The 21,077-nt window shown below is 41.2% G+C and overlaps 1 protein-coding gene across 7 annotated transcripts in view; it reads right to left on the bottom strand.

Annotated features, from left to right (window-relative positions):
- Kat6b (lysine acetyltransferase 6B) overlaps window positions 1-21,077 on the bottom strand; it is a 192,135-nt gene that overhangs the window by 21,092 nt on the left and 149,966 nt on the right. For all 7 annotated transcript variants that reach the window (XM_063238696.1, XM_023566761.2, XM_003473808.5 and 4 more), the window contains exon 13: window positions 19,694-19,787. In XM_063238696.1, coding sequence (XP_063094766.1) covers window positions 19,694-19,787 — 94 coding nt within the window. The remainder of the gene's footprint in view (window positions 1-19,693; window positions 19,788-21,077) is intronic.

The raw sequence follows: 21,077 nt of genomic DNA, 5'->3' as shown, positions 1-21,077 counted from the left end.
AAAATTCCAATGTATATTGTAAGAGAAAGAAGGGAAGCTAGTCTTACTCTGAAATAGTTTTGACCTTGTGGAGTCCCTAAAGCACACTTTGGGCATTATATGAAAGATGAAAAGGAACTTTAAAAAACTGGACAACACAATCAGAGGTATTTGAAAGCCCTATGAGATGTACTGAGTACAGTAAGCTAACAAGAGGCTAAAAACCTTAAATAGAATCCCAGGGCCACCAAGCATCAACCCTACAACCTTGGGCAATTTATATAACCTCTCTGTGCTTCAGAACCTCATCCACAGAACCAAACACACTCATCTCTCCCAGCTGCTATGAGAAGTAAATGGGTTAATACCAGCAGGCAGAACAATGCGCGTCATACTGCTGCACCCCTATGGAAGTGTTTGCCATTATCAGTCCTCAGCAGACTGAGAGAATGCAGTCTCCAGATGGTCCTCGGGGTAACTAAGCACTCTTACATAAGGGCAGGAATAAAACTTGCGCAGAAGGAAGGGGGCAAACGGATCTACGGAGTCGCACTGCGAAGAGCCACCTTCCTTTTCTTGTTTTTGCCTGAGGAGCCTGAAAGCAGGCCACTGCTGAGGACAGTTTTAACCCCCTCGGCCCTCCCTTCCCCTCACCAGCTAAAACCCAAACATAAATTTAACTAAAGGAACAAAACATGGAAAAAAATTTCTGCCTCGGGAATGGTCTCAAAAACGTAGCTATGCAACGTTCCCAGCAAGCACAGTTGTGTGCCTCAAACTCTCACTAGCCTCGAAATCCTTCATATCAAGGTCTGGCAGGGGTGAACAGCAAGCTGAAAGATCAGAGAGACAATGGGCAGAATCCCAGCCTCTGGAGGCAGATCTATCACCGCCCTGAATGTTCTAGAAGACACAAGTGCATCCTTGGGAAAGTGGCCCAAGTCAGCAAGACCTGGAGCGGAGACAGCACGTCCGTGGGAAGGACACTGGCCATCCTGATCTTAGATGTCTCTTCTCCAAGGCCCCACAGGCTCCCCGCAGACACCCCAGGGTTGACCTGTGAAGGTGGCTGTGGTCTTTTTTTTTTTTTTTTTTTTTTTTTTTTTTGGTAGCAGGAATCAAACTCAGGACCTTGCACTTGCCAACCAGGCACTGTGCCAGTGAGCTATGTCCCTGGCCCACCGTGGTCTTTCTTACTGCATGATCTCCACCAGTCCAAGGCCACTTGGGGAGGACGGCACCCCTCAATAACTCCCTGTGGATGGTGAACAACAGCAGCCTCAGTCCCTGGGTGCTGCCATGTGGTGTGAAAGAGCTCCCAGGCCACATTGGGGTCACTGGGCACCTTCCACAGCTCATGGAGTGTGTGTGTGTGTGTGTGTGGACATGTACTCTCTTGAAGGGATGGTCAATCTGTGTGCCAGCACCCAGGAAAAGATGAACTTGCAAGTGGGGCACTGGGGGCAGGAAAGGGGACTCCTCTTCCTCTGTGGCATCAGCTGCATGAGGCCCAAACCCCTGCAACACAAGCACATCCAAAGACAAGGCGAAGTTTTTTGTTTTGTTTGGTTTGGTTTGGTACCGGGGATGGAACTCACGACTGTGTGCCTGCAAGACAGGCACTTAAGCCGCTGAGCTAAATCCCCAGCCCAAGGCAGGGGTATATTTAAACTGTGAAGGAGCTCTCCTCGGCTCCTTTTCCTGTCCTCTAATTTAGACCATGATTTGCAACTTGGGAGTTTAAAAAACCTACTAATGCCTGCCTCACCAACCTCAGTCTTGGCTATTTGAGCCAGTCTGGTTTCAGAGGTACTTTGGGTGACATTTACACATCCCCGCCTGCTTGAACCACAGCAGGTACGTGCATGACTGTCCTGTGGGGTGGCTTTTCATTAAGTATACTGGTAAAAGCCCTGATAAAAAGTGATTGGATCCATTTGTACCATCAGTGGTTCAAGCCTTCTGCAAGGGAGACATACAGATTACGGTCCATGAAAGTAAGGAAGGGCCTTGTGGACAATACTGGGCCTCAGTATTAAAATACATTAAAATAGTGAGGGCACAGCACGCACTACACTGCTCCAGTTTTGCCACCCTAAAGGGCTGGCGTGTCAGAAGTGGGGAAACTAAGTCACCAAGGGTTGAGGCAAGGCACAATGAAGAGAGTACTGTGATCTACTTCACAGAGGAGTCACAGAGGTAAACAACAGCCAAGGAGTATTTGTCAGTGTGTGGTGTGTCACTCCAAGCAAGCTCCTGCTCCAGTATATTAGAATAATTTTTAATCTAAGGAGATGACTGAGTATGAAATAGATTCAGTTCATCAATTTATTTGTTTAAGCAAACAAGGCTACCTGTGACACAGGATAAAAACAATGATGGGATTAGAGATGAAATCAGTCACTTTTGTCCCAACTAAAACCACTTTCGGATGGCAAGAACTAACAAAAGTATTTTTACTTAAACATACTTACAGCAAGGCATGATGACGGATGCCAGTAGCCCCAGCATTCTGGGAGCTGAAACAGAAGGCCTGCAAGTCTGAGCGCAGCCTAGTTAACCTGTGAAATACTGTTTCAAAACAGCACAGGTATGTGGCTCAGCACTAACCCTTTTTCAGTATCTAGGGCCAAGCAAATTAATAGGTAACTTTCAGGAACCAAGTCGTCCAGGAAACCAATCGCTTATCACAAATCTAAGTAAAGCTCCATTTTGTCATTTCGAGGCATTTCCACTAGATGATGATTAAGTAGCAGAGCCACTGCCTTCAACATGACAGAGATGAGAAGACATGTCAGAGTAACGTCGTCTTCTTTGATGTTTTCTGATTTTGCACAGTTCAGGCTACTTTCAATTTGCTTTTTAAAATGGGCATGGTTGTACACACCTGTCATCCCAGTATTTGGGAGGCAGAGACAGGAGGATTGTCACAAGTTTGAAGCCCATCCTGGATGACATAGTCAGTTCAAGGGCAGCCTGACCTACATAGATAGACTGTCTCAAACTCCCTACCCCAATTTGCTTTTTAAGATGAATTAGGCATTTAAAAATTATTTCCTATGATAAAAAGGTAAAAGTCCGCAACAGAGATTCAAACTACTTCACAAAATAACTTAGCAGTTCATACCTGGAAAAATGCATTGTGAGATTCCACTGGGGATTTAAATCCAGGGCCTCTTATCTCCTAGACTCATGCTCTATACTAACATCCATGCCAAAGGGAAAAAAAAACGCCTTTTGAATAGCTGACTTCCCCTTACTGTCAAAATTAAAATCTGAATAAAATTTTTACATCTAAGCTATAAAACCTGACAATAAGAATTTACCATCAAAAACTTGTAAGATTTTAAGTTCTTCATTACATACATTTTGACTAAAGCATTAGCTTCAAGCAAATGTCTACACAGCCCCGCAGTGCTTCATCTGTGAGCTGACCCTCTGCTGAATCACTGTGATTAAAGGTTCATGCCTGAAAGGCCAGCTAAGGGCTTGTCTGCCCACTTTTCTAGGACCCAGATTCTCTAAGTTCTCTAAGGGCAACAGCTGTCTGTACTAGTATCTAGGCATCCAGTCTAATGCTATCCAACAGGTGAACGTGGGGTTTATACCACTGTGGGTGCTGCCACCGACCCCAGAAACAGGTTCTGGAAGACAGGGTGACTGGAAGAGCGACTTGCCCTTCCATTTCTTCTCCCATGAGCCCTCTCAAGTCCTGGGTGCGTGCATGTATATGCCAGCTGTAATTTTTCAAAAATAGGACAAAATAGGCTGCATTTCCAATTCTGGATGATGAGCTTTCATACAGCAAACACAAACACAAAGCAAGACTGAAGAAAGAAGTGGGAATACAAATCTCTTTAAAATTTTCCTTTGTTTCCAAACAAAGTACATTTCAAGAGGGAGCTGTCATTCTTTGAGTCAACTTTCTCATATCAAAGCACAGCCCATCGGCTGATCTCACTGATCAAGCACTGTTCAAAGTGTAAGGCTAAGAAGCACCTCTAAGTCCTCAGGTTATGTACACAAACCACTCTACTTTCTTTTTTACTTATTTTTTATTTATCTCCCAAATGTTTTCAAGCATGATCTGAAGTAAAAGTCTCTGACAGTGAATGGCTGTGCCCACAGTGTTGCCACTGAGCCCATTTCCACGCTGAGCCACACACATACAAGATGGTGCGTGTGAGCTGGGTGGCACTGGCTTCTGGTTAAGTGGCTGGATGGTTTGTCAGGGGATTTGGTGTATGTAGCCATCCAACCCTTAAAGACACAGAAATCACAAAACCTCAACCCACTACAGCCGAGCTGTTAGGAAAACAGCAAAATCACCACTACCAGTATTAAGACATCAATAACTCCTCCTTCAGCTAGTAGTAGGCAGTTCATTTTTCTAAGCCCCTTAAATAAGCCACTGTTTAGTTTGACTATAAAATCCCAGCAGCAGGAAGAGTTGAGACTTTAATAACAATATGTTAGTATTAGCACAGCATCAGACATGATAGCGCAGTATTATGCCGTAAGCCTTTAGATTATGTAGTCACTGTTAAAGAATTTCCATTCAGTTTTCCAAGGATCAAAATGATGTAGTAGTGTGTTCAACAGTCATGTGTCTAATAGCAGGTAGGTGACATTCTAGTTAGGATGCACACAAGCACATCATATTTAGTGAGAAAACTATGGGAAAGTTTATTTTGCCAACTAGCTTGCACACCCTGAATTCAAGAACCACAAACTAAGCTCAAATAGACATGTAATAGCTGAAGTTCATTTTTAAAAAATCAATTCAATATGCTACACTGCAATCCATCAATCACAGTGCAATCATTTTTTACAAATCGAAGTACAACTCAGAAGCTCCTGCGGGGTATATCCAACTAGGTAGAAGTGTGTTATTATGGACTGGAAGATTGGAGGAGACTGAAACTGTAAATTATGTTACTGTCTCTTGTAATTACCTTGCTTGAGAACAGAAACAAACTTCCTGTGTAATTTTTCAGAGAATGGAGATTAAGATACAGAATCACTTTTGAGACAGTTTGACCTTTCAGTAGCTATTTAATTATGTGTGATGAGGTAAAAAAATGTTTATTCTTAATTTATAAAAAGGTGCCAGAGAGGCATTTCAAAGAAAATACCTCTAAAAAGCTCTAGATTATTAATGAAAATCTGGTGATTTCTCTTCTTTTCAAGAAAGACTTGTTGAATTTTTTGGCAAAATGATGTTTAGAACAAATTCATGGGCACCATTCCTTTTATTTGCTCTCTAAACACATTTGTTATGGTCCACAAATTTTTAACTGGATGCAACTGAAAAACTGCAGGGGTGGAAGGCTGTCGGGGAACTCGGAGGCGTCCTTTGCTTGGTAGCAAAAATCGTATTAAGTTTCTTAATTTCATGGGGAAAAGTTCCAGGACTTGGCAAACGGCAAGGCAGGACTTCAAATCTACGAACAGAGAATCATCTCTGTAAGGAGGAAACCTGTTTTTCAATACATAACCAGAAGAGTCTCATTTCAGCATATTTTAAGATATTCTGGCTCTTCATTATTATTTTTTTCATTCCCATTTTTTAAAAAATGTATTTTCTCTTTTTCAAGCACTGTTTCTACTGCCTAAAAATCTGCCATAGATTTGAGAACTGCTCAGGGAATGGGCAATTCCCTATGTACACTTAAGAGCACACACCTGCCAGGATTGTTTTCTTCACCTTGGATCTTAGCAAAGAATAAATAAAGTTCTCACACTGCAGCATCTCTTATCTCTTCCGGCTCAATGATGTATTTTCTCTTCATTCCATCCCTGTTCTACACTACAGTGCCTCATTCAAATCCTGCATTTCATCTCCATTATGTCAACATCAACTCAATCATGTTTTCCTAAGCTGGGACTGGAAGCAAAACTGACTGAAAGTCTGTTCTCCGGTGGACTAGACTCAATACTTGAAGGGTATGATTCTAGGAAATTTCAGAGCATTTCCTTCATGCAAAAATGGCTCTGTAAGCCAGGCAAGGTGGCTCACACCTGTAATCCTAGCACTCGGGAGGCTGAGGCAGGAGGATCCTGTGAGTTCAAGAACAGCCTGGGCTACAAAGTGAGCTCAAGGCCAGCCTAAACTGCAAAAAAAAAAAAAAAAAAAAAAAAAAAAGCTCTGTAAAGGTTGACATGTTGCTGATGCCATTATGCCAAATACTTGTGTACCTACTTTTTATCGGAAACCGGAAATGTGCAAACTCTTGAAAACATTAATGCCATAATGCCACTGCACTAAAGAAAAAACATGTCCGGTTTTAAGAGTTCCAAAACCCAAGCACCACAGGGTGCCAAGCAAGCACTACAGGGTGTCTCCCATTGTAAGAGAACTGCTGCTGCTTCTCCTCCTACTTTTTTTTGTTTGTCTTTTTGAGACAGGGTCTCACTACACAGTTCAGGCTGGCCTGGAGCTCACTTTGTAGCCCAGACTGGCCTCAAGCTTGCAATGATCCTCCTGCCTTAGCAGGCATGCACACCAGGCCCAGTAGAGAACTGCTTCTTAAAAACAACGCATACACAACACAGGATATGGAAAGTACACAAAAACATGTAAAACCTCCCACTTGTCCCAGCCAAGCAACCCTCCTTTTCCTCCTAAGTACCTATTATCTGAATTTTTACAGTAAACTTGTTTTCTTATATTTTTAATCACCAAAAAATATGTTAGTACCTGGTAACATAGTCTTGTCCACTAAAAAAAATTCAACATTTTTGTCTCTTTTAACTTTTTGGGTTCCTGCTCCCCACCGCCTTCTTTCCCTTAGAACTGATCTGCTTCTTAAACCAGGATGCTCTGCCCTATACTTTTCTCCACAGTGGCAGCCCGGGCCAGTGCAGACCGGAGTCCCTCATCCTGATCACGATACAGCTTTCTCTTTTTGTGATGTTTGAAGCTGTGGATGTTCAGTGTCTACACTGATTAATGTATTCTTTCCTTCATGCACTGCTTGGTTATCTAGCGGTGGTGTATCTTGTGTAATAAAGACAGGATAAATACTTCCTTTTGCCAGTTTTCAAGATAATGAAGAACTGGCACTTTGCTAAATTGGTTTAGTTTCACTATGACTTTGAACTTGTGAATTTAAATATCTGATGTTTCAATCCACTGGAATTATCTTTATATTTGTCAGCTTTTTCAAGCTAATCTCTGAGTCCTTACAACATGACCCTAATAATTTTTGCTTCCTTACTGCTTAGTGTGAAAAGGAACACACTCTAGTATACAAGAAACTCCTCTACTTCTGTTAAAATAATTACTCAATTTGCCCAACAAAAAGGCCAAATTCAAATTTACTACTATATAAGGGCCACCTTTATCACAGCTCTTCATACTTTTAGCCAAACTTTTCAATACTTTCTGCCATGTAACTATACGGCATATTTTTTTCAATGAGGACAAACAGCTACATGCATAACGAATGACTTTAATCCACTTGATCAGTTTTATGCACTCTGGAAACATTAATGGGAAACAATTTTGTTGAAAAACAGTTTAACTTTTTTTTTTTTTTTGGTATGGGGGTAACTCACGACCTTGCACTTGCCAGGCAGGCACTTACACCACTGAGCTAAATCCCTGGCAAAATGTAGAAGATACTTTTTTTTTTTGGGTACCAGGAATGAAACTCACGACCTTGTGCTTGCCAGGCAGGTGATTATACCACTAAGCTACATCCCCAACCTAACAGTTTATCTTTGATGTCAACCCAAAACAAGACTCAATTTAAAAAATTACAAAGCAGAGGTTTCCATACTGGTAAATATGAAAATGTCACATGAATAATACAATGAAAACATGTCAACCACAAATCCACAGGGAAGGAAAAAAATCAGATTTCTAACTAGTATTTTCCTAACTCATTTTTTAAAAAGTTAAGGAAAAAGTTGTTCTACCTGAAATAAATTGAAATTTTTAAAGAAGCTAGCAAATAAAAAAATTATTGTATAGCCATCTGGTATGTTGACTGCACTATTTAGAAATATTACCATTAAAGGGACTTAGCAAACTTTCAACTTAGAATATTTTACATAAAACATGTTTTTACTGTCATTTTGGAAACCTAAACCAGGTTTTATCGTACTAGTTGTTAACCAATCAGAATAAAACCCCTCTTGACCTTGTCTTAATGATGGAAGTGCGTATCCCTGTGTAAGAACATGAAGAGCTGGAAGCACTTCCACTCCACACTGCAGAGCCCCACATGTGCTGGTGACCGGGCATAATCCCTGCCCCTACGTCCCACAGGTAAGGACGGGAACCTCTATCCTGCCCTCTGCAGCGCCTGCACAGTGTATGGGAAGCATATCTGCAGAAGAAAGCGATGGGGCAGAAGTGCTGGTGGGATAAGTGTGCTACCAGAAGCTTGCTTGCTGCATGCTGCCAGAATGAGGAGGATTAGCTGGACTCAGGCTTCACTGATTCCCTCATCAAGCTTTACTGGGCACCTGCTGGGAGGGAGGCTTTGTGCTTGTAGCACAGAGGTCAGAGTTGAATGAGTTCCTGTCTTCATGATGGCATCGCTCAAGTTCCATTTCTGCTGGAGGTCAGGTTATTCCTTTACTAATGATGGGGAATGGAAGCTGTCCTGAAGTGGGTTTCAACATGACTCACTGTGAAGGCCCATCAGTGTTTGAAATAGGAACAAACAAAAGATTTGTCTAAAAAAAAAAAAAAAACCAAAAACCACCTGCTTGCCAAAACTTGAAAAACTCAGAGCTTTGTAAAGCAAAACAGTAGCTTTCAGAAAAAAATGAGCGACTGACTGCAGACCGTATGTTTTCTATTTACAATGTTTTCATTGAAGCAATGAATACAAACTATTCTATAAGAGCTATTTATTTGCACTTATTTATGACAAGCTAAGTTTAAAAAAAGATACATAAATAAATTGTTGGCTGCACTGCCTCATGCAACTCATTTCAATGCATTCAGTAACAGTCAACCTCTGAATAAATCACAGAGAGCTCAATTTTCAACCTTGATGTTATCTTTAACATATTAAAGTACATCATACTTCCGCTCAATGTAATGACACAGGAAGCGCAGGGGCTTTTTAGTACAACGTGTTCTAATGAGAAAATAAGGAAAAACAGCCATTTTCTTTATTATATTACAGACTAGAATCCTATTAAAACATATGTCATCATTACACTTGATTACCCTGATCAAAACAAGCCCTCCAAACCCCAGCACAGGCCTGCGGATACAGCTGCTGTGGCGCGGTACCTCCAAGTGTTGGGGTGATGGTTACTACGGCAGGAATGGCTGGAAGAAGCTGAGGATTATTACCAAGGCACAACTTGCTGTTCTTTAATGACTGCTCACCTGAGCTCACTAGGGAGGAGAGCTGCTGGCAAAGCTCAGTAACAGAGCTTTTCTGACAGCATCGAAGGGCTAACCTAATCAATTTTTCTTCCAAAAAATAAATGCATCAAGAAATGAATTGTCTGAGAGAATCTTCAACCAACTGCATGCAAATGTGACTGATGTCACAGGTTGGGTTTCTCTGCCCAATCTTCGTGACAGAAGCTGGGCTCCAACCAAAAGTCCAGGCCTCACAAGAGGCCAGGCATGCCTGACTTCACAGGAAAGTAAACCACTGATAAGACACGTTTCTTCTTCCTGAGAAGGTACGGTAACAAGTCTTTCCCATGTTAATTATTTAACACTATCTGTTCAACATATAACAACAACCTGCTAAAAGTCAGGTCTTTCCAGGAAGTGACCAAGCAGCAGAGAACACAGCTTGCTGTTAGGAAGCTTCGTTCAGTGAAGGATATGGATAAACATCAACAAGTATATAAAAATCTGCCCAGCTTTCTAAATGACTTCGGGCCTGGCCAGCCCATGGCTGCTTTGTTTTGTTTTGAGGTCAGTACCAGTGAAAAAGGATAACTGAGGCACCATCATGGCCCTCTTTGTGAATTTTTTATAATGCTTGGCATGCAGGCTAAAAACTGAGAGAAAGTGAGATATTTATCCTGCAGCACCTCTTGCCCAGAACAGTTTATGTCTCAGGTGGGTGCAATGTGACCTTTACCCCGTCATGGATAGAATTCACATAAATTCCAGGGTTCCATAATGAGGCAACAAAAGTAGTGAAATTTTGGCCACACCAAGGCTGAAGGGAACAATGTATCTGCTGCATGAACTCACCTTATGTCACCTACACTGTACAGAGCTGCCTAGAACAAGCTCCTGAGGAGAATGAGCCTCTGTGAGACAGGGTGGTAACAGCCCTGGTTCCTTACATCTGGCCCACTGTCAGACAGATACAAGTTAGCCAGTTATCAAAACTTCTTTCCAAAATTCCATTTCTAGGCAGGGTAAAATGCTGAAAACACTTTTTTGGGTGTGGGGTGGTGATGGTTTGAGTCAAGGTCTCATTATGCAGATTGGGATGACTTTGAATTTATGATGTAGCCTTGGCTAGCCTTGAACTAGTGGTGTTCCCCCCACCTCAGCCCCTGCAGTGCTGGCATTAGGAATGTGCCACCGTGCTCATCGCAAAACATTCTTTCTACTCAAAATGTGTTTGATAGTTTGGAAGTGGAAGCTCTTTTACGTAAAACAGTTTATTGACTGTTAAAGCTGGAAGTTGGTAATAGCAGGCAACTCAAACAACTGTGAAATGTATTTATTTCTACTTTCAGACATCGTATAACAGAACACTTAAGCCAGCTGGCCAGCATTCGAGACTCGGAGAAAGTTCTTTGTGTAAGAGAGAAGACCTGCTTAGCCTCCTGGCATCACACAGTTCTAGATTATCTTCTGAAGTCAGCTTTTAGGGCAAAGAAAGGCAGAGATGCAGGGAATAAGAAACCAGGGAGAAGGTTCCTTTCTCTGTGTAAGGGTCACTTCCTCAAGCACTCAGCCAAGGATGATGAAGAGATAACCTGGGAGTCTCTATGGGTGAGTTGGGCATCAAACCTGGATTAGAGACCCTTGAGATTGAACCGAGGGGAAGAATGAAGGTGGGGACAGTTATACCACCTAACAGTCAAGAGAGAAATGAGCAAAGGTGCTAACTAAGCTCCAATTTAGCTTTGCTTGAATCATGTGGTGGCGGTGGTGGTGACAGCGCGTACTATTTTCAAGAAAAGAAAGCATAAACACACCACTCGCCACTCTGAAGACAAGAACTAAATTGTTAAGTTGCACCCATGAAATTGGATCATCAGCACCCATCCACCAGCAGTGCACGTATCAGAGACTCCATTTTAGATAGTACACAAACCTCAGGAAGACAAGGGGTAATCCTCACAGGAAAGGCACCAAAGGGGACTTCTAGAAGTGACTGTTTAATTCAATCACTTGCACTTCCTGTGGGTACAGTACTGTTCTACGAAGACAATCCTGACACCACAGAATTATTTTCATATTGGATAAATAAAGCTAAGAACTGAATCCATTGACAAGTTTTTATGACTATTATTCAACAAGTAAAGGAATACTAATTTTAAAAATGTCCAAATGGTCAGCAAACTGGTATTTTACGTAACTGATACATATTTATAAACCTTTGGATGTCATTGTTCCCTACCCCTTACTCTTTTAGTTACATGCTCTAAACCCAAGGTTATGCCAAGGAAGAAAAAGTTAACATAAGACGTATAATTAATCAGTAGGTTTGAGTACTAAATATTCATTAGGAAAGAAAGTTGTCTTTCATGAATTATCATTTCTGAATTGACTCTTATTAACCCATCTAGACACTGACTGCATTTTGTTTAGGCCTTGATTTTCCTCATCAGCGCTGTCCCCTTCTTTACACACACAGCACAGCACACGTGCGCTGCAGTCTTCCAGTTTAAAAACAATACTAGGCTCCTGTGCATCTAGTAGCTGACAGGGGCACTTTTAAATCTACTTCTTTTCAGGTAAAGCCCAGGCCTCGGAAGTATACGCCCTATTCCTCTGGGGCACAGAATACTGGCGTGAGGGACCACGACAGTTTGTGGCCCTGTTTCCAAGCACTCTTTCCTAGCTATCCCTGCAAGCATCTATGTCAGCATCTCTGTGCCCCCAAACAGAGATGACAAAAGTAACCAAGCTCAAAGCTCTTTTGGAGGATTACGATAGTGTGTAACTCAGGTGACGATCTAGAAATGTAACCCTGTTTACGATCACTGTTACTGTGATCACTGTTACTGTGTTACCGAAATGCTGACCTCCTCCGACTCTCCCAGCCGATTCCCTTCGGACTTCCTTCCAGCTTTTGCAACCTTTCCAGTTTCTTGGATGAGCTCCTCCTTCCCTATTAGCCATCAGCTGTTGGAAGTCCACACAGCCATCCTCCTCCTTGTACTGTGACACACTGTCTCCCCGCTGCCTTGCACAAATCTATACTTTCAGCCAGCAGCACAGCACTCGCCCAGAGCTCCCGGTGGCTTCCTCCTCGCACTCCCTGCTGAGCACGAGGGTGTCCAAGCTCACACCTGGCATGTCTGTTGTGAATATCTTTCCCATTATGCTTGCTTGTAAACACTATTATTGTTTTACTAGACAGAAGTTGTACGTTTTTATACAGTCAAGTCCATGGCCATAGTTTTTCATTTCTTTAATGTTTACGATAGTCTTGATTATAAAAAACATCAGATAAGTAATTTTATGTTTGAAGCTGTACAATTTTTCTGTGGTTCTTGTTTTTATCATATAAATCTTTACTGGAGTTTCTCTGGCTTCATCCATTATGTTTTTTGCTCATGAGGTCATGGTATTGAATCCATCAGTTCTGCTGGGCTACACTCCAACTTTGGGCTTTGAGTGTTTTCAGTGTCGAGTGACCCATCCAGGCACACTGCAAACACACTGGAGTCATCAGCAAGCTTGATCACCAAGCAGGACTCAGGTCGCCTTCTTTTTATTAGTTGTATTTAGCACGGTACAGAGTGGGGTCCTCTAACCAATCAATGCTGAATTGGATGGGTAAAGAACCAATGGAGTAAATTCTAATTCTTCTCTACCTCCTAGTATGGAATTAGGTGAACACATTTTCACCAACACATACTGGAGTGAGGCTGCTGTCCCCTCTAACCTACAGGGGCCACAGTGTTCTTCTACCTATGATAGGCTCAGCTGGTTTTCTACAGGTCTCTGTTAAATCACAGCTGATGGGTGTGGTGAGGGGCAGGGTGTTTGTATCCTGCTCATACTGGTTCTGCAGGCCTGATTAAAAAGGCTTATCTGCTCACCCATGGTCAGGTCATGCAGAATCCTAAACTGGAAGACTGTAGAGCATGCTCCAACTGTGACACAAGTACAGTAAGTATGTCAGTCAAACGTGCCTGCGGTAACTCACTACGGCATCTTTGAAAAGCCAAACACTGGAAATAAATCTCTATGCTGTGTGTAAGGGAGTGCATGAACGGAGCAGCATACAATAGGGTGCAGCTGGACGGAAGACTGGCGAGCGGGCTGCATGGAGGGAAGGAAGCGGTGCAGGAGGGACACTTCTCTGGGGATACTTTTTAATATCACTTCAAATTTAAAAATCATGTTTGTTTTACACACTAATTTTTAAAAAACAAGGCAGTAGGGATAAAGAAAGAAGCTAAATTTTAAGCAAACAGAAACAAATAGGTCTACCCTTATTCCCAGGAATAATATCACATTGAAGGCAAATGCTGTAAATGAACCAAGTCAAGTAACATGTAAACATAGTATTTTGATTAAATACAACGAGTCAAAAGGAACTGTGTATGAACATTGATTTGTTGTTGGAACTTTGGTTTCACACGTAGAAGTTAGCAGTTCTGAAATTACTTAATGTACATAAGTCCAGGGCAAAGCACATAGATAAATGCACTGCTGATAATGAAGCTGAGTCAAACAGGTATAAATACTCATTCTTTTTTTTTTTTTTGTACCGGAGATCAAACTCACAACTTGCACTTTTCAGGCAGGCGCTTATGTCGCTGAGCTAACTCTCCGGCCCTAAACACTCATTCTTTTCTACGTCTGGGCTCTGATAGGGCTTAAATATAGTGGAAGCACAGTAGCAATAACCACTGAGAAACACACAATGACTTTCTAAGTAATAATGCCCACTATAAGGAACCAAGGCCCTTAGGACAACAGGCCGATTTCATGGGCGGGAAAGGAGACAGAATGGGATGAATCTACATCATTAAGCTGTCCCAGAAAGTAAGGAAGTGATTAAAGGATGGGAAAAAGTCAAAAGGGCACAAGAACCAATCCGAAGCAAAGCCTATAAAGTAATTCTGAAACAGTTTATCTTTTGAGGATAATTTGATGTTTTGGAACCATCAAAATCAATGCTACTAGCAACAAGTTATAACCATTAAAATAAAATAAAACCCCATACATTCATAATTACATGTAATTAATTTCACAAATGAGGAAGAAGAGAAAGTTGTTTCTTCTAGAATGCAAACTAATACACAGAATGAACAGAGGAACTGAAGAATATTTAGAAATGATTACCTCAAACAAAAGTCCTAGAGCTAGAACTAGCTGGCGAAAACTGGATGAGAACAGGGTGTTTACCTGATCCCAAAGAATGTCCTTACCAGATCTTTGCAGGGGAAAACTGCAACGTCCCAGTGAAGAAATCGAGCAGGCAACACCTCTGCCCTGTTATAATGTGACCGGGGTGAACTGCACTGCAGACAACACAACCTCACTATCTGATAATCATACCATAAGTGTGGAAACTGCGTCTCACCAGAGTGAAGTGCCAGAGGCCCAAATGGAGGAATACTATACAATAAAGAGGCTTGTACACCTCAAAAATGTCATAAAGAAGCCCAGTGTAGTGGCTCACTCCTATAACCCCATAACCCAGGAGGTTGAGACAGGAGGATTGCTGTAAGTTTGAGGCCTACCTGGGTTAAACATGAGTTCAAGGCAAGCCTGGACTACATGGGGAGACTCTATCTCAAAAATCAATCAATGAATCAATCAAACAATCAATCAAATTAAAAGAAACCAAAGTGAACAATGGGCTTCATTGGTGGTGAACTTATAGCACAAGGCTATGGCGGGCTGTTTCTCATCATGGAACACTCCCAAAAGTTTCTCATCACTGGACTGGGATCTTCTCTGGATTAAAGGAGATTTAAGAGTCATAATAATTAAATATGACATATGATCCTGCCCTGAGGGATTTTTTTTCCCCCTTAAAAAGGGGTTTTTTGAAGACTGGCAATAATTGAAATCTGAATAAGGTATGTGGAATTAAGATAATTGCACTGAGTCAATATTAATTTCATGATTTTTACAATTTACCTTTGAGTATGTATACAGAAAACATGGTACTACTTAGAGGTAAAGGTGCATTGTTCTGCAATTTATTCTCGAAATGATTCAGAAGCCTGATATAGTGGTGCATGCCTGTAATCCTACCACTATGGGAGGTTACAGCAGAAGGATCTTGAGTTGAAATGCAGAATGGGGAACTCAGTGAGTCTCTATATGAGGAAAAAAATGGGTGAGTGGGTAGGTGGAGCTCTCGCTGTGAAAGCCCTGGGTTCAACCCCAGGCATTAAATATAAATGAATATGCAGCTATATACATATATACATATGTATATCCATACATATACATATATACTATACATATACAATATGTGATGAATGATTGTGATAATAACAAAGTGGCTGTGATAAAATGTCAATATGCATGGAATCTGGCTGGAAAATCTATAAAACTTTATGGTAGTATTCTGATAATATTTCTCACAGTCTGAGACCATTTCAAAATTGAAGAGACAAACAACGAGATAGATAAGTCCCTGCTGGGTGGGTCTGAGGGCCTTGGGAGGAAACACACCAGTACTTGAGCACCCAGCAGAACACTGGAGAAAGCGTAGGGATTTGCCCTGCCTGTGGGAAACTCTGATGCAGAAACGATAAGAGTTTTGGGGACAGATGGTTCTCAGAACTCTTGGGATGCCTGGAGGAGGGTGGACAGCAGTCTGTGCATGTAAACTCGCACATACACATGTGCATGGATGGAGACAAGACATGGGGAGGGCTTTGCAACTTTCTAAGGAAGAGGACATCACAGAACCTAGGAGAGGGGAATACCTTTTCACCTATGAGAGTCACCTTTTCTTTCACTAAGTTAAAATTGGACAAAAAGTCACAAAGCCCACGAAATGGTTTATTTTATTTTGTCTATTTTGTTTTTATCGGTACCAGGGATCGATCTCACGACTGCCTGCTTGCAAGGCAGTCGCTTATGCCGCTGAGCTAAATCCCCAGGCCCACAAAATGGTTTATGAGAAGGGAGGGGGGCTGGGGATTTAGCTCAGCAGCATAAGCGCCTTCCTTGCAAGTGTGAAATATTGAGTTCAATATCCCTGTTACCGATAAAAACAAAAAAAGACCAAAAACAAACAAACAAACAAAAAAAGAATACTGTGGCTGTATTCTTTAGGGGCTGGGAATTTAGCTCAGTGGCATAAGCACCTGCCTTGCAAGCAGGCAGTCATGAGTTTGATCCCCGGTACCGATTAAAAAAAAAAAAGAGAGAGCAGGGTCTCAGGCCAAGCTCTACATGTGGTCTCCTGGAGTATCTTCCTCTGGTAAATCCCAGGTAAGCTGTCCTAGGAGGTGAGAGACAGCTAACTGCTAATTGCAAGGGTGACATTCAATGCCATTCACGACTCATGCACCTCTCTGGCTGTCGAGGAGAATGGAGTTCTAAGCTAAGTTCTTTATGGACACAATACACTATAGACCACTGCTTCCATGGTCACAGATGCAAGTGGCAGCAGTAACTTTCTTCCTGTCTGCTTAACCAGCAATCCCAGATGAAATAAAGGTTCCACTCCCGCCAGCCTACCTGCTTTGGAACCAGCACCTTAGGCACCCTAGTAAGTGCTCTACCAGTGAGCTCCACCCCAGCCCAATCTTCCTGCTTTATAACTTTGACTCACTGAAAATGTAAAGATCAAAAGAACCCATCCACAACCACAAAATAAAACTAAAATAAATAAAACCTTTAAAAAGTCTCTTAAAAAACCAGATCAAATTGTAGAAATTCTCCAATCCTAATTTATCTCCTTGCCATAAGCTCTGAATTATGATGATGTCTGAAGTAACAAGAGTTCATGTGACCCACTCCCTTCTTCAGTGAAACAGTAGATCTAAACAGTTTTGGAAACAACCGTTATTTTAAAGAACTCCCAAGGAAATGCTACTTTTTTTCCCAGCAGCATACTCTATCTTCTTTAATACTTTTTCAGACAAGAAATTCTTTCGGCTTTAAATTGAATTTCTATTGTTTTTACACCATTTGCCATACCCTTTGAGGGTCAGAAACTGTCTCCCCACTTTGAGGGAACACCAACCTCTTTTCAACTATATAACAACCTTTCACCACACTCCTTTACCCACATCAATGTAGTGAACGTCCAGGAAAAAGAAAACCTGGAACATACCCCAGGACAACCTTGCCTGGTCAGATCCTGCTGGGTGGCATTCATTCCAACAGTCCTTTGCCATCCCGAAAGAGTTCCATCGTGCTTTGTGGTTGGCATTCAAAAACACAAGGTGGACTAGGACTCACTGCACAGGTCACATAGACTGAGCCTCTCTCAGGGACACATCTCTGTTACCTGAGTAGTCCTCTCCTGCAGAACAGGAGAGCTCTGGGCTCAGTACTAGACCGTGCTGCACAAGAGACATGGTACTCTACTTGCTGTGTGATTCTTACCTGGTAAGTACTACTCATTTCTTAATTTTGGGAAAAACCTTATTGTGGGCAGCAAGCATATCACTTTGAATATTTAATTCAAATGAACAAAAATACATCTAATGTAGATTACTAAGGGAACTATCCTTAATGGTCACACAGAAGGGCTCAGAGGTGTGACACATACATCTGATCCTTAATGCAAGGGGTTCATAGGTGTAAAAATACAGAGCCAACAGAAATTGAGGAGCATCAAAGAGAAAGGATTTTGAGTGGGTTCTCATCTATGGGCAGGATTCTGAATGGACAGAGGTTAGGGAAGGAAGAAGAGGTCATGTCAAGGAAGAAACAGCATGGACAGGAATGGAGTGATGGTGGGGCTGGGGATTTAACTCAGCGGCATAAGCGCCTGCCTTGCAAGTGTGTAATCGTGAGTTCGATCGCTGGTACCGATAAAAACGAAAAAGACAAAAAAAAAAAAAGAATGAAGTGACAGAAGCTTGCTCAGCTATCTGAGGAAAGGCCAATTAGAGAATGAAATGGAAGGGGGTGTTGGAAGATCTTGAATATTGAACTAAAATGTTCACTTTCTTCTATACGCATACACACTGTCCAAAGTTTAATGCTTGAATGGCTGCTAAGATTACCAGGAAGCATTACAGTTAAGAATGGTGCCTGCAAAAAACGAAAACAAAAACACAAAACAAAAAGAACCTCTAGTAAAAGATAAATAGTTCTGCCTTTAGAAGTGATTACAGCTACGACTATAAAACAAAAGTGACGAACTGCCAGGATGATCCTTCTTAGAATAACCAACTTCCGAGATAACTAGGTGAGGAAAGAAAAGTTCAGACTAGGGTAAAAAATTGATAAACAGGAATATTATGTAAAACAAAAAAAATAACCTTTATGTCTCAGTGACTGATTATACAAATCACTCCAAAACAGCTATAGTTATTTTATCCTCAGACTTAATATTTTCCTAATAGCAAAGATTTAGATGCAATATATTTCCGCATCAATTTCTGTAAACATAATTACATTATGGTTTTTCAAAGTAATATACCTTATTAAGTTTACACGATGTGCTAAATTTTCCTTTCAGTTAATAATCAAACTACAATCCAATCTGATCAGCAGTACACACAATTCTGAGTGATGGATTTTCACATGGCCAGAAGTGACTGTTATCACAGGATATACTGGTCTTCAGGTTACCTGGATATTCTGAATTAATTTTCCAAGTGTAGGCTTAATACTACATTTATACATATTCAGTGCAAGATTAACAAGGAGAAAAAAGTGATCCATTTTTTAAAACGTAAGGCCAACAATACTGCTCAGCACCACAGCGCCTGCCTGGTAAATGTGAGGTAATGAGTTTGATCCCTGGTTACCCCCACCTCACCCCCAAAATCTTATGCATGTGGGTTTAACTGAGGAGAATCGGAAGACACAATGTATATAGAACTTCCTTAGGAAACTGATAGTTATAAATGCTGTAATAACTTCCATAATAGAAAAAGGAAATTAACACAAACAAGATGAAAGTTGTTTCTATTATTAAAGCTTAGGAGAGGCCATCTAAAGAGTTGTTTTTCTAAATGGAAATATCCCTTTCCTGCTCTGTACTGTACAAGATTACAGGCAAAATTTGAGAAAGCTGAAAATCCTTTAAAATAACACTTCCTTTAGATTTAATGGCAAATAATTGCCTCTTTCAGTGATAATGAACATGACCACCACAGAAAGGAATGCAATTCTGCAGGTTCATTCAGGGTAATGGCTTTGTGAGCTGGTGACACAGTGGAGAGATTTGGTCTCAATTTCCTAGAGTACAATAAGTGAGGAGCAGTAGAATTTTCACTGGAGGAAGAAATTTTCTAGCCTATGTAAATATAAACAGAAAATCCATTATCTATTGATAAAAACAACAAGGAAGGTTAATAAAGTTTTATGTGTTACTGTTGTAAGAGGCACCAGCTCACTGAGTCATGAAAGTAAATAAAGCACTTCACTTACTGAAATCAATGAGAAACCGTCCAAATCCTTGCCTTTGGTGCTGGGGCATGATCATTATGCAGGAGACATTATACTTCTGCTGGCAAAGCTTTTCCTGGGGGAAGGAGAAACAGATCAAGTATGTCAGAGCTCTGCTGAAGTGGGCAATTCCTGCATGTGCCGCTGTCCTTGTGAAATAGTGCACTAAGGGGAGGGAGTGGGGTGGGTGAGGATTACGCAGCATACTGAGTTACTCAAACAACTATCAGCTGACAACAGCCCATCAACTCCAGGTTTGCCTCTCAATTACTTCTTTATTCTTGAAAGACAGTACCACAAAACTCAAATAACATAGGAATAATGAATGCAAGGAAATAGAAATCAAATGAAACAGTACAGACAGCATGGAAGAAATGCTTTCCTTGCTCACACAAGTTCGAGATACAAAATAAAAACTCAGAGGTGTCCAGTGGATTAAGCTAGGGTTTAGACGGTAACCTTGCTAAATAGTAATTTACTACTCTGCAATAGCAATCTGCCTTTTGTTTTTTTGGGCAAACGCCTAGTGAAACTAAATTAGGAGACATGTGGGTAAATGCTCATAAATACATTTCTCCTGTGAATAAAAAGTCAAAGGAAAAAAACCCCAGAAATTAACCAATCTGCATCTCAAATCAAGTAAACCACACAAAACATAAAGGTGGCACAAGAAACCCCACAGCCTCAAACAAAGTAAGACCAAAATATTACCAATAGTCATTAACCAGTATAATACGGTGAGAGACAGCTCAGAGTTTTTGAAAAATCTGCTAATTGCATGGGTACAGCATTAGGACAGCAATACTTTATTCCAGGTACACAGAAGCCACCAAAACATACAGAGAAGATCTGGAAAAGGTTTTTGAGGTTGTGAAATACAAACCACAAATGAGATGACCACAAATGGAAACAACCACATAAAAGAATTGCTTCAGAACACCCAGATCTGTAATGAATCTATTTCAAAGATCACAGGAAATGAATGAGGAAAAAACCTTAAAGGAAAGAACTAAAGATTTCTTGGTGAAAAAGATGAGGTCCCAACGTTTACATATTTGCAGCTCTCTGTAGAGCCTTAAACAAATGAGGTGGAAGCAATAATGTGAGTCCATATGCTTAGAAGACGGATAGCCCAGCACTGCATGTACACACCAAGGGCAATCACACTTTGCAAAGTTGGATGAGTGGGTCACTCCATCTATAAAGAGACGTACTGTGAACGGGAACCACACATCCTAATGACATTACTTTCCTTGTATAGAACTACGTCCATCTTAAGAAGTTTAAATCTATTCAACAGAGATCCTTTCTCTTTAACACATGCCCTGACTGCAACAGGCTTATCTGGATACTCTAAGTGCTTCTC

Source organism: Cavia porcellus, unplaced genomic scaffold, assembly GCF_034190915.1.
Source record: "Cavia porcellus strain 051 isolate PalLab524CR breed Dunkin Hartley unplaced genomic scaffold, mCavPor4.1 scaffold_28, whole genome shotgun sequence".
In the NCBI taxonomy this organism is placed as follows: Eukaryota; Metazoa; Chordata; class Mammalia; order Rodentia; family Caviidae; genus Cavia; species Cavia porcellus.
The sequence above is the reverse complement of the archived record's forward strand: the minus strand, read 5'-3'. Positions and strand labels throughout refer to the sequence as shown.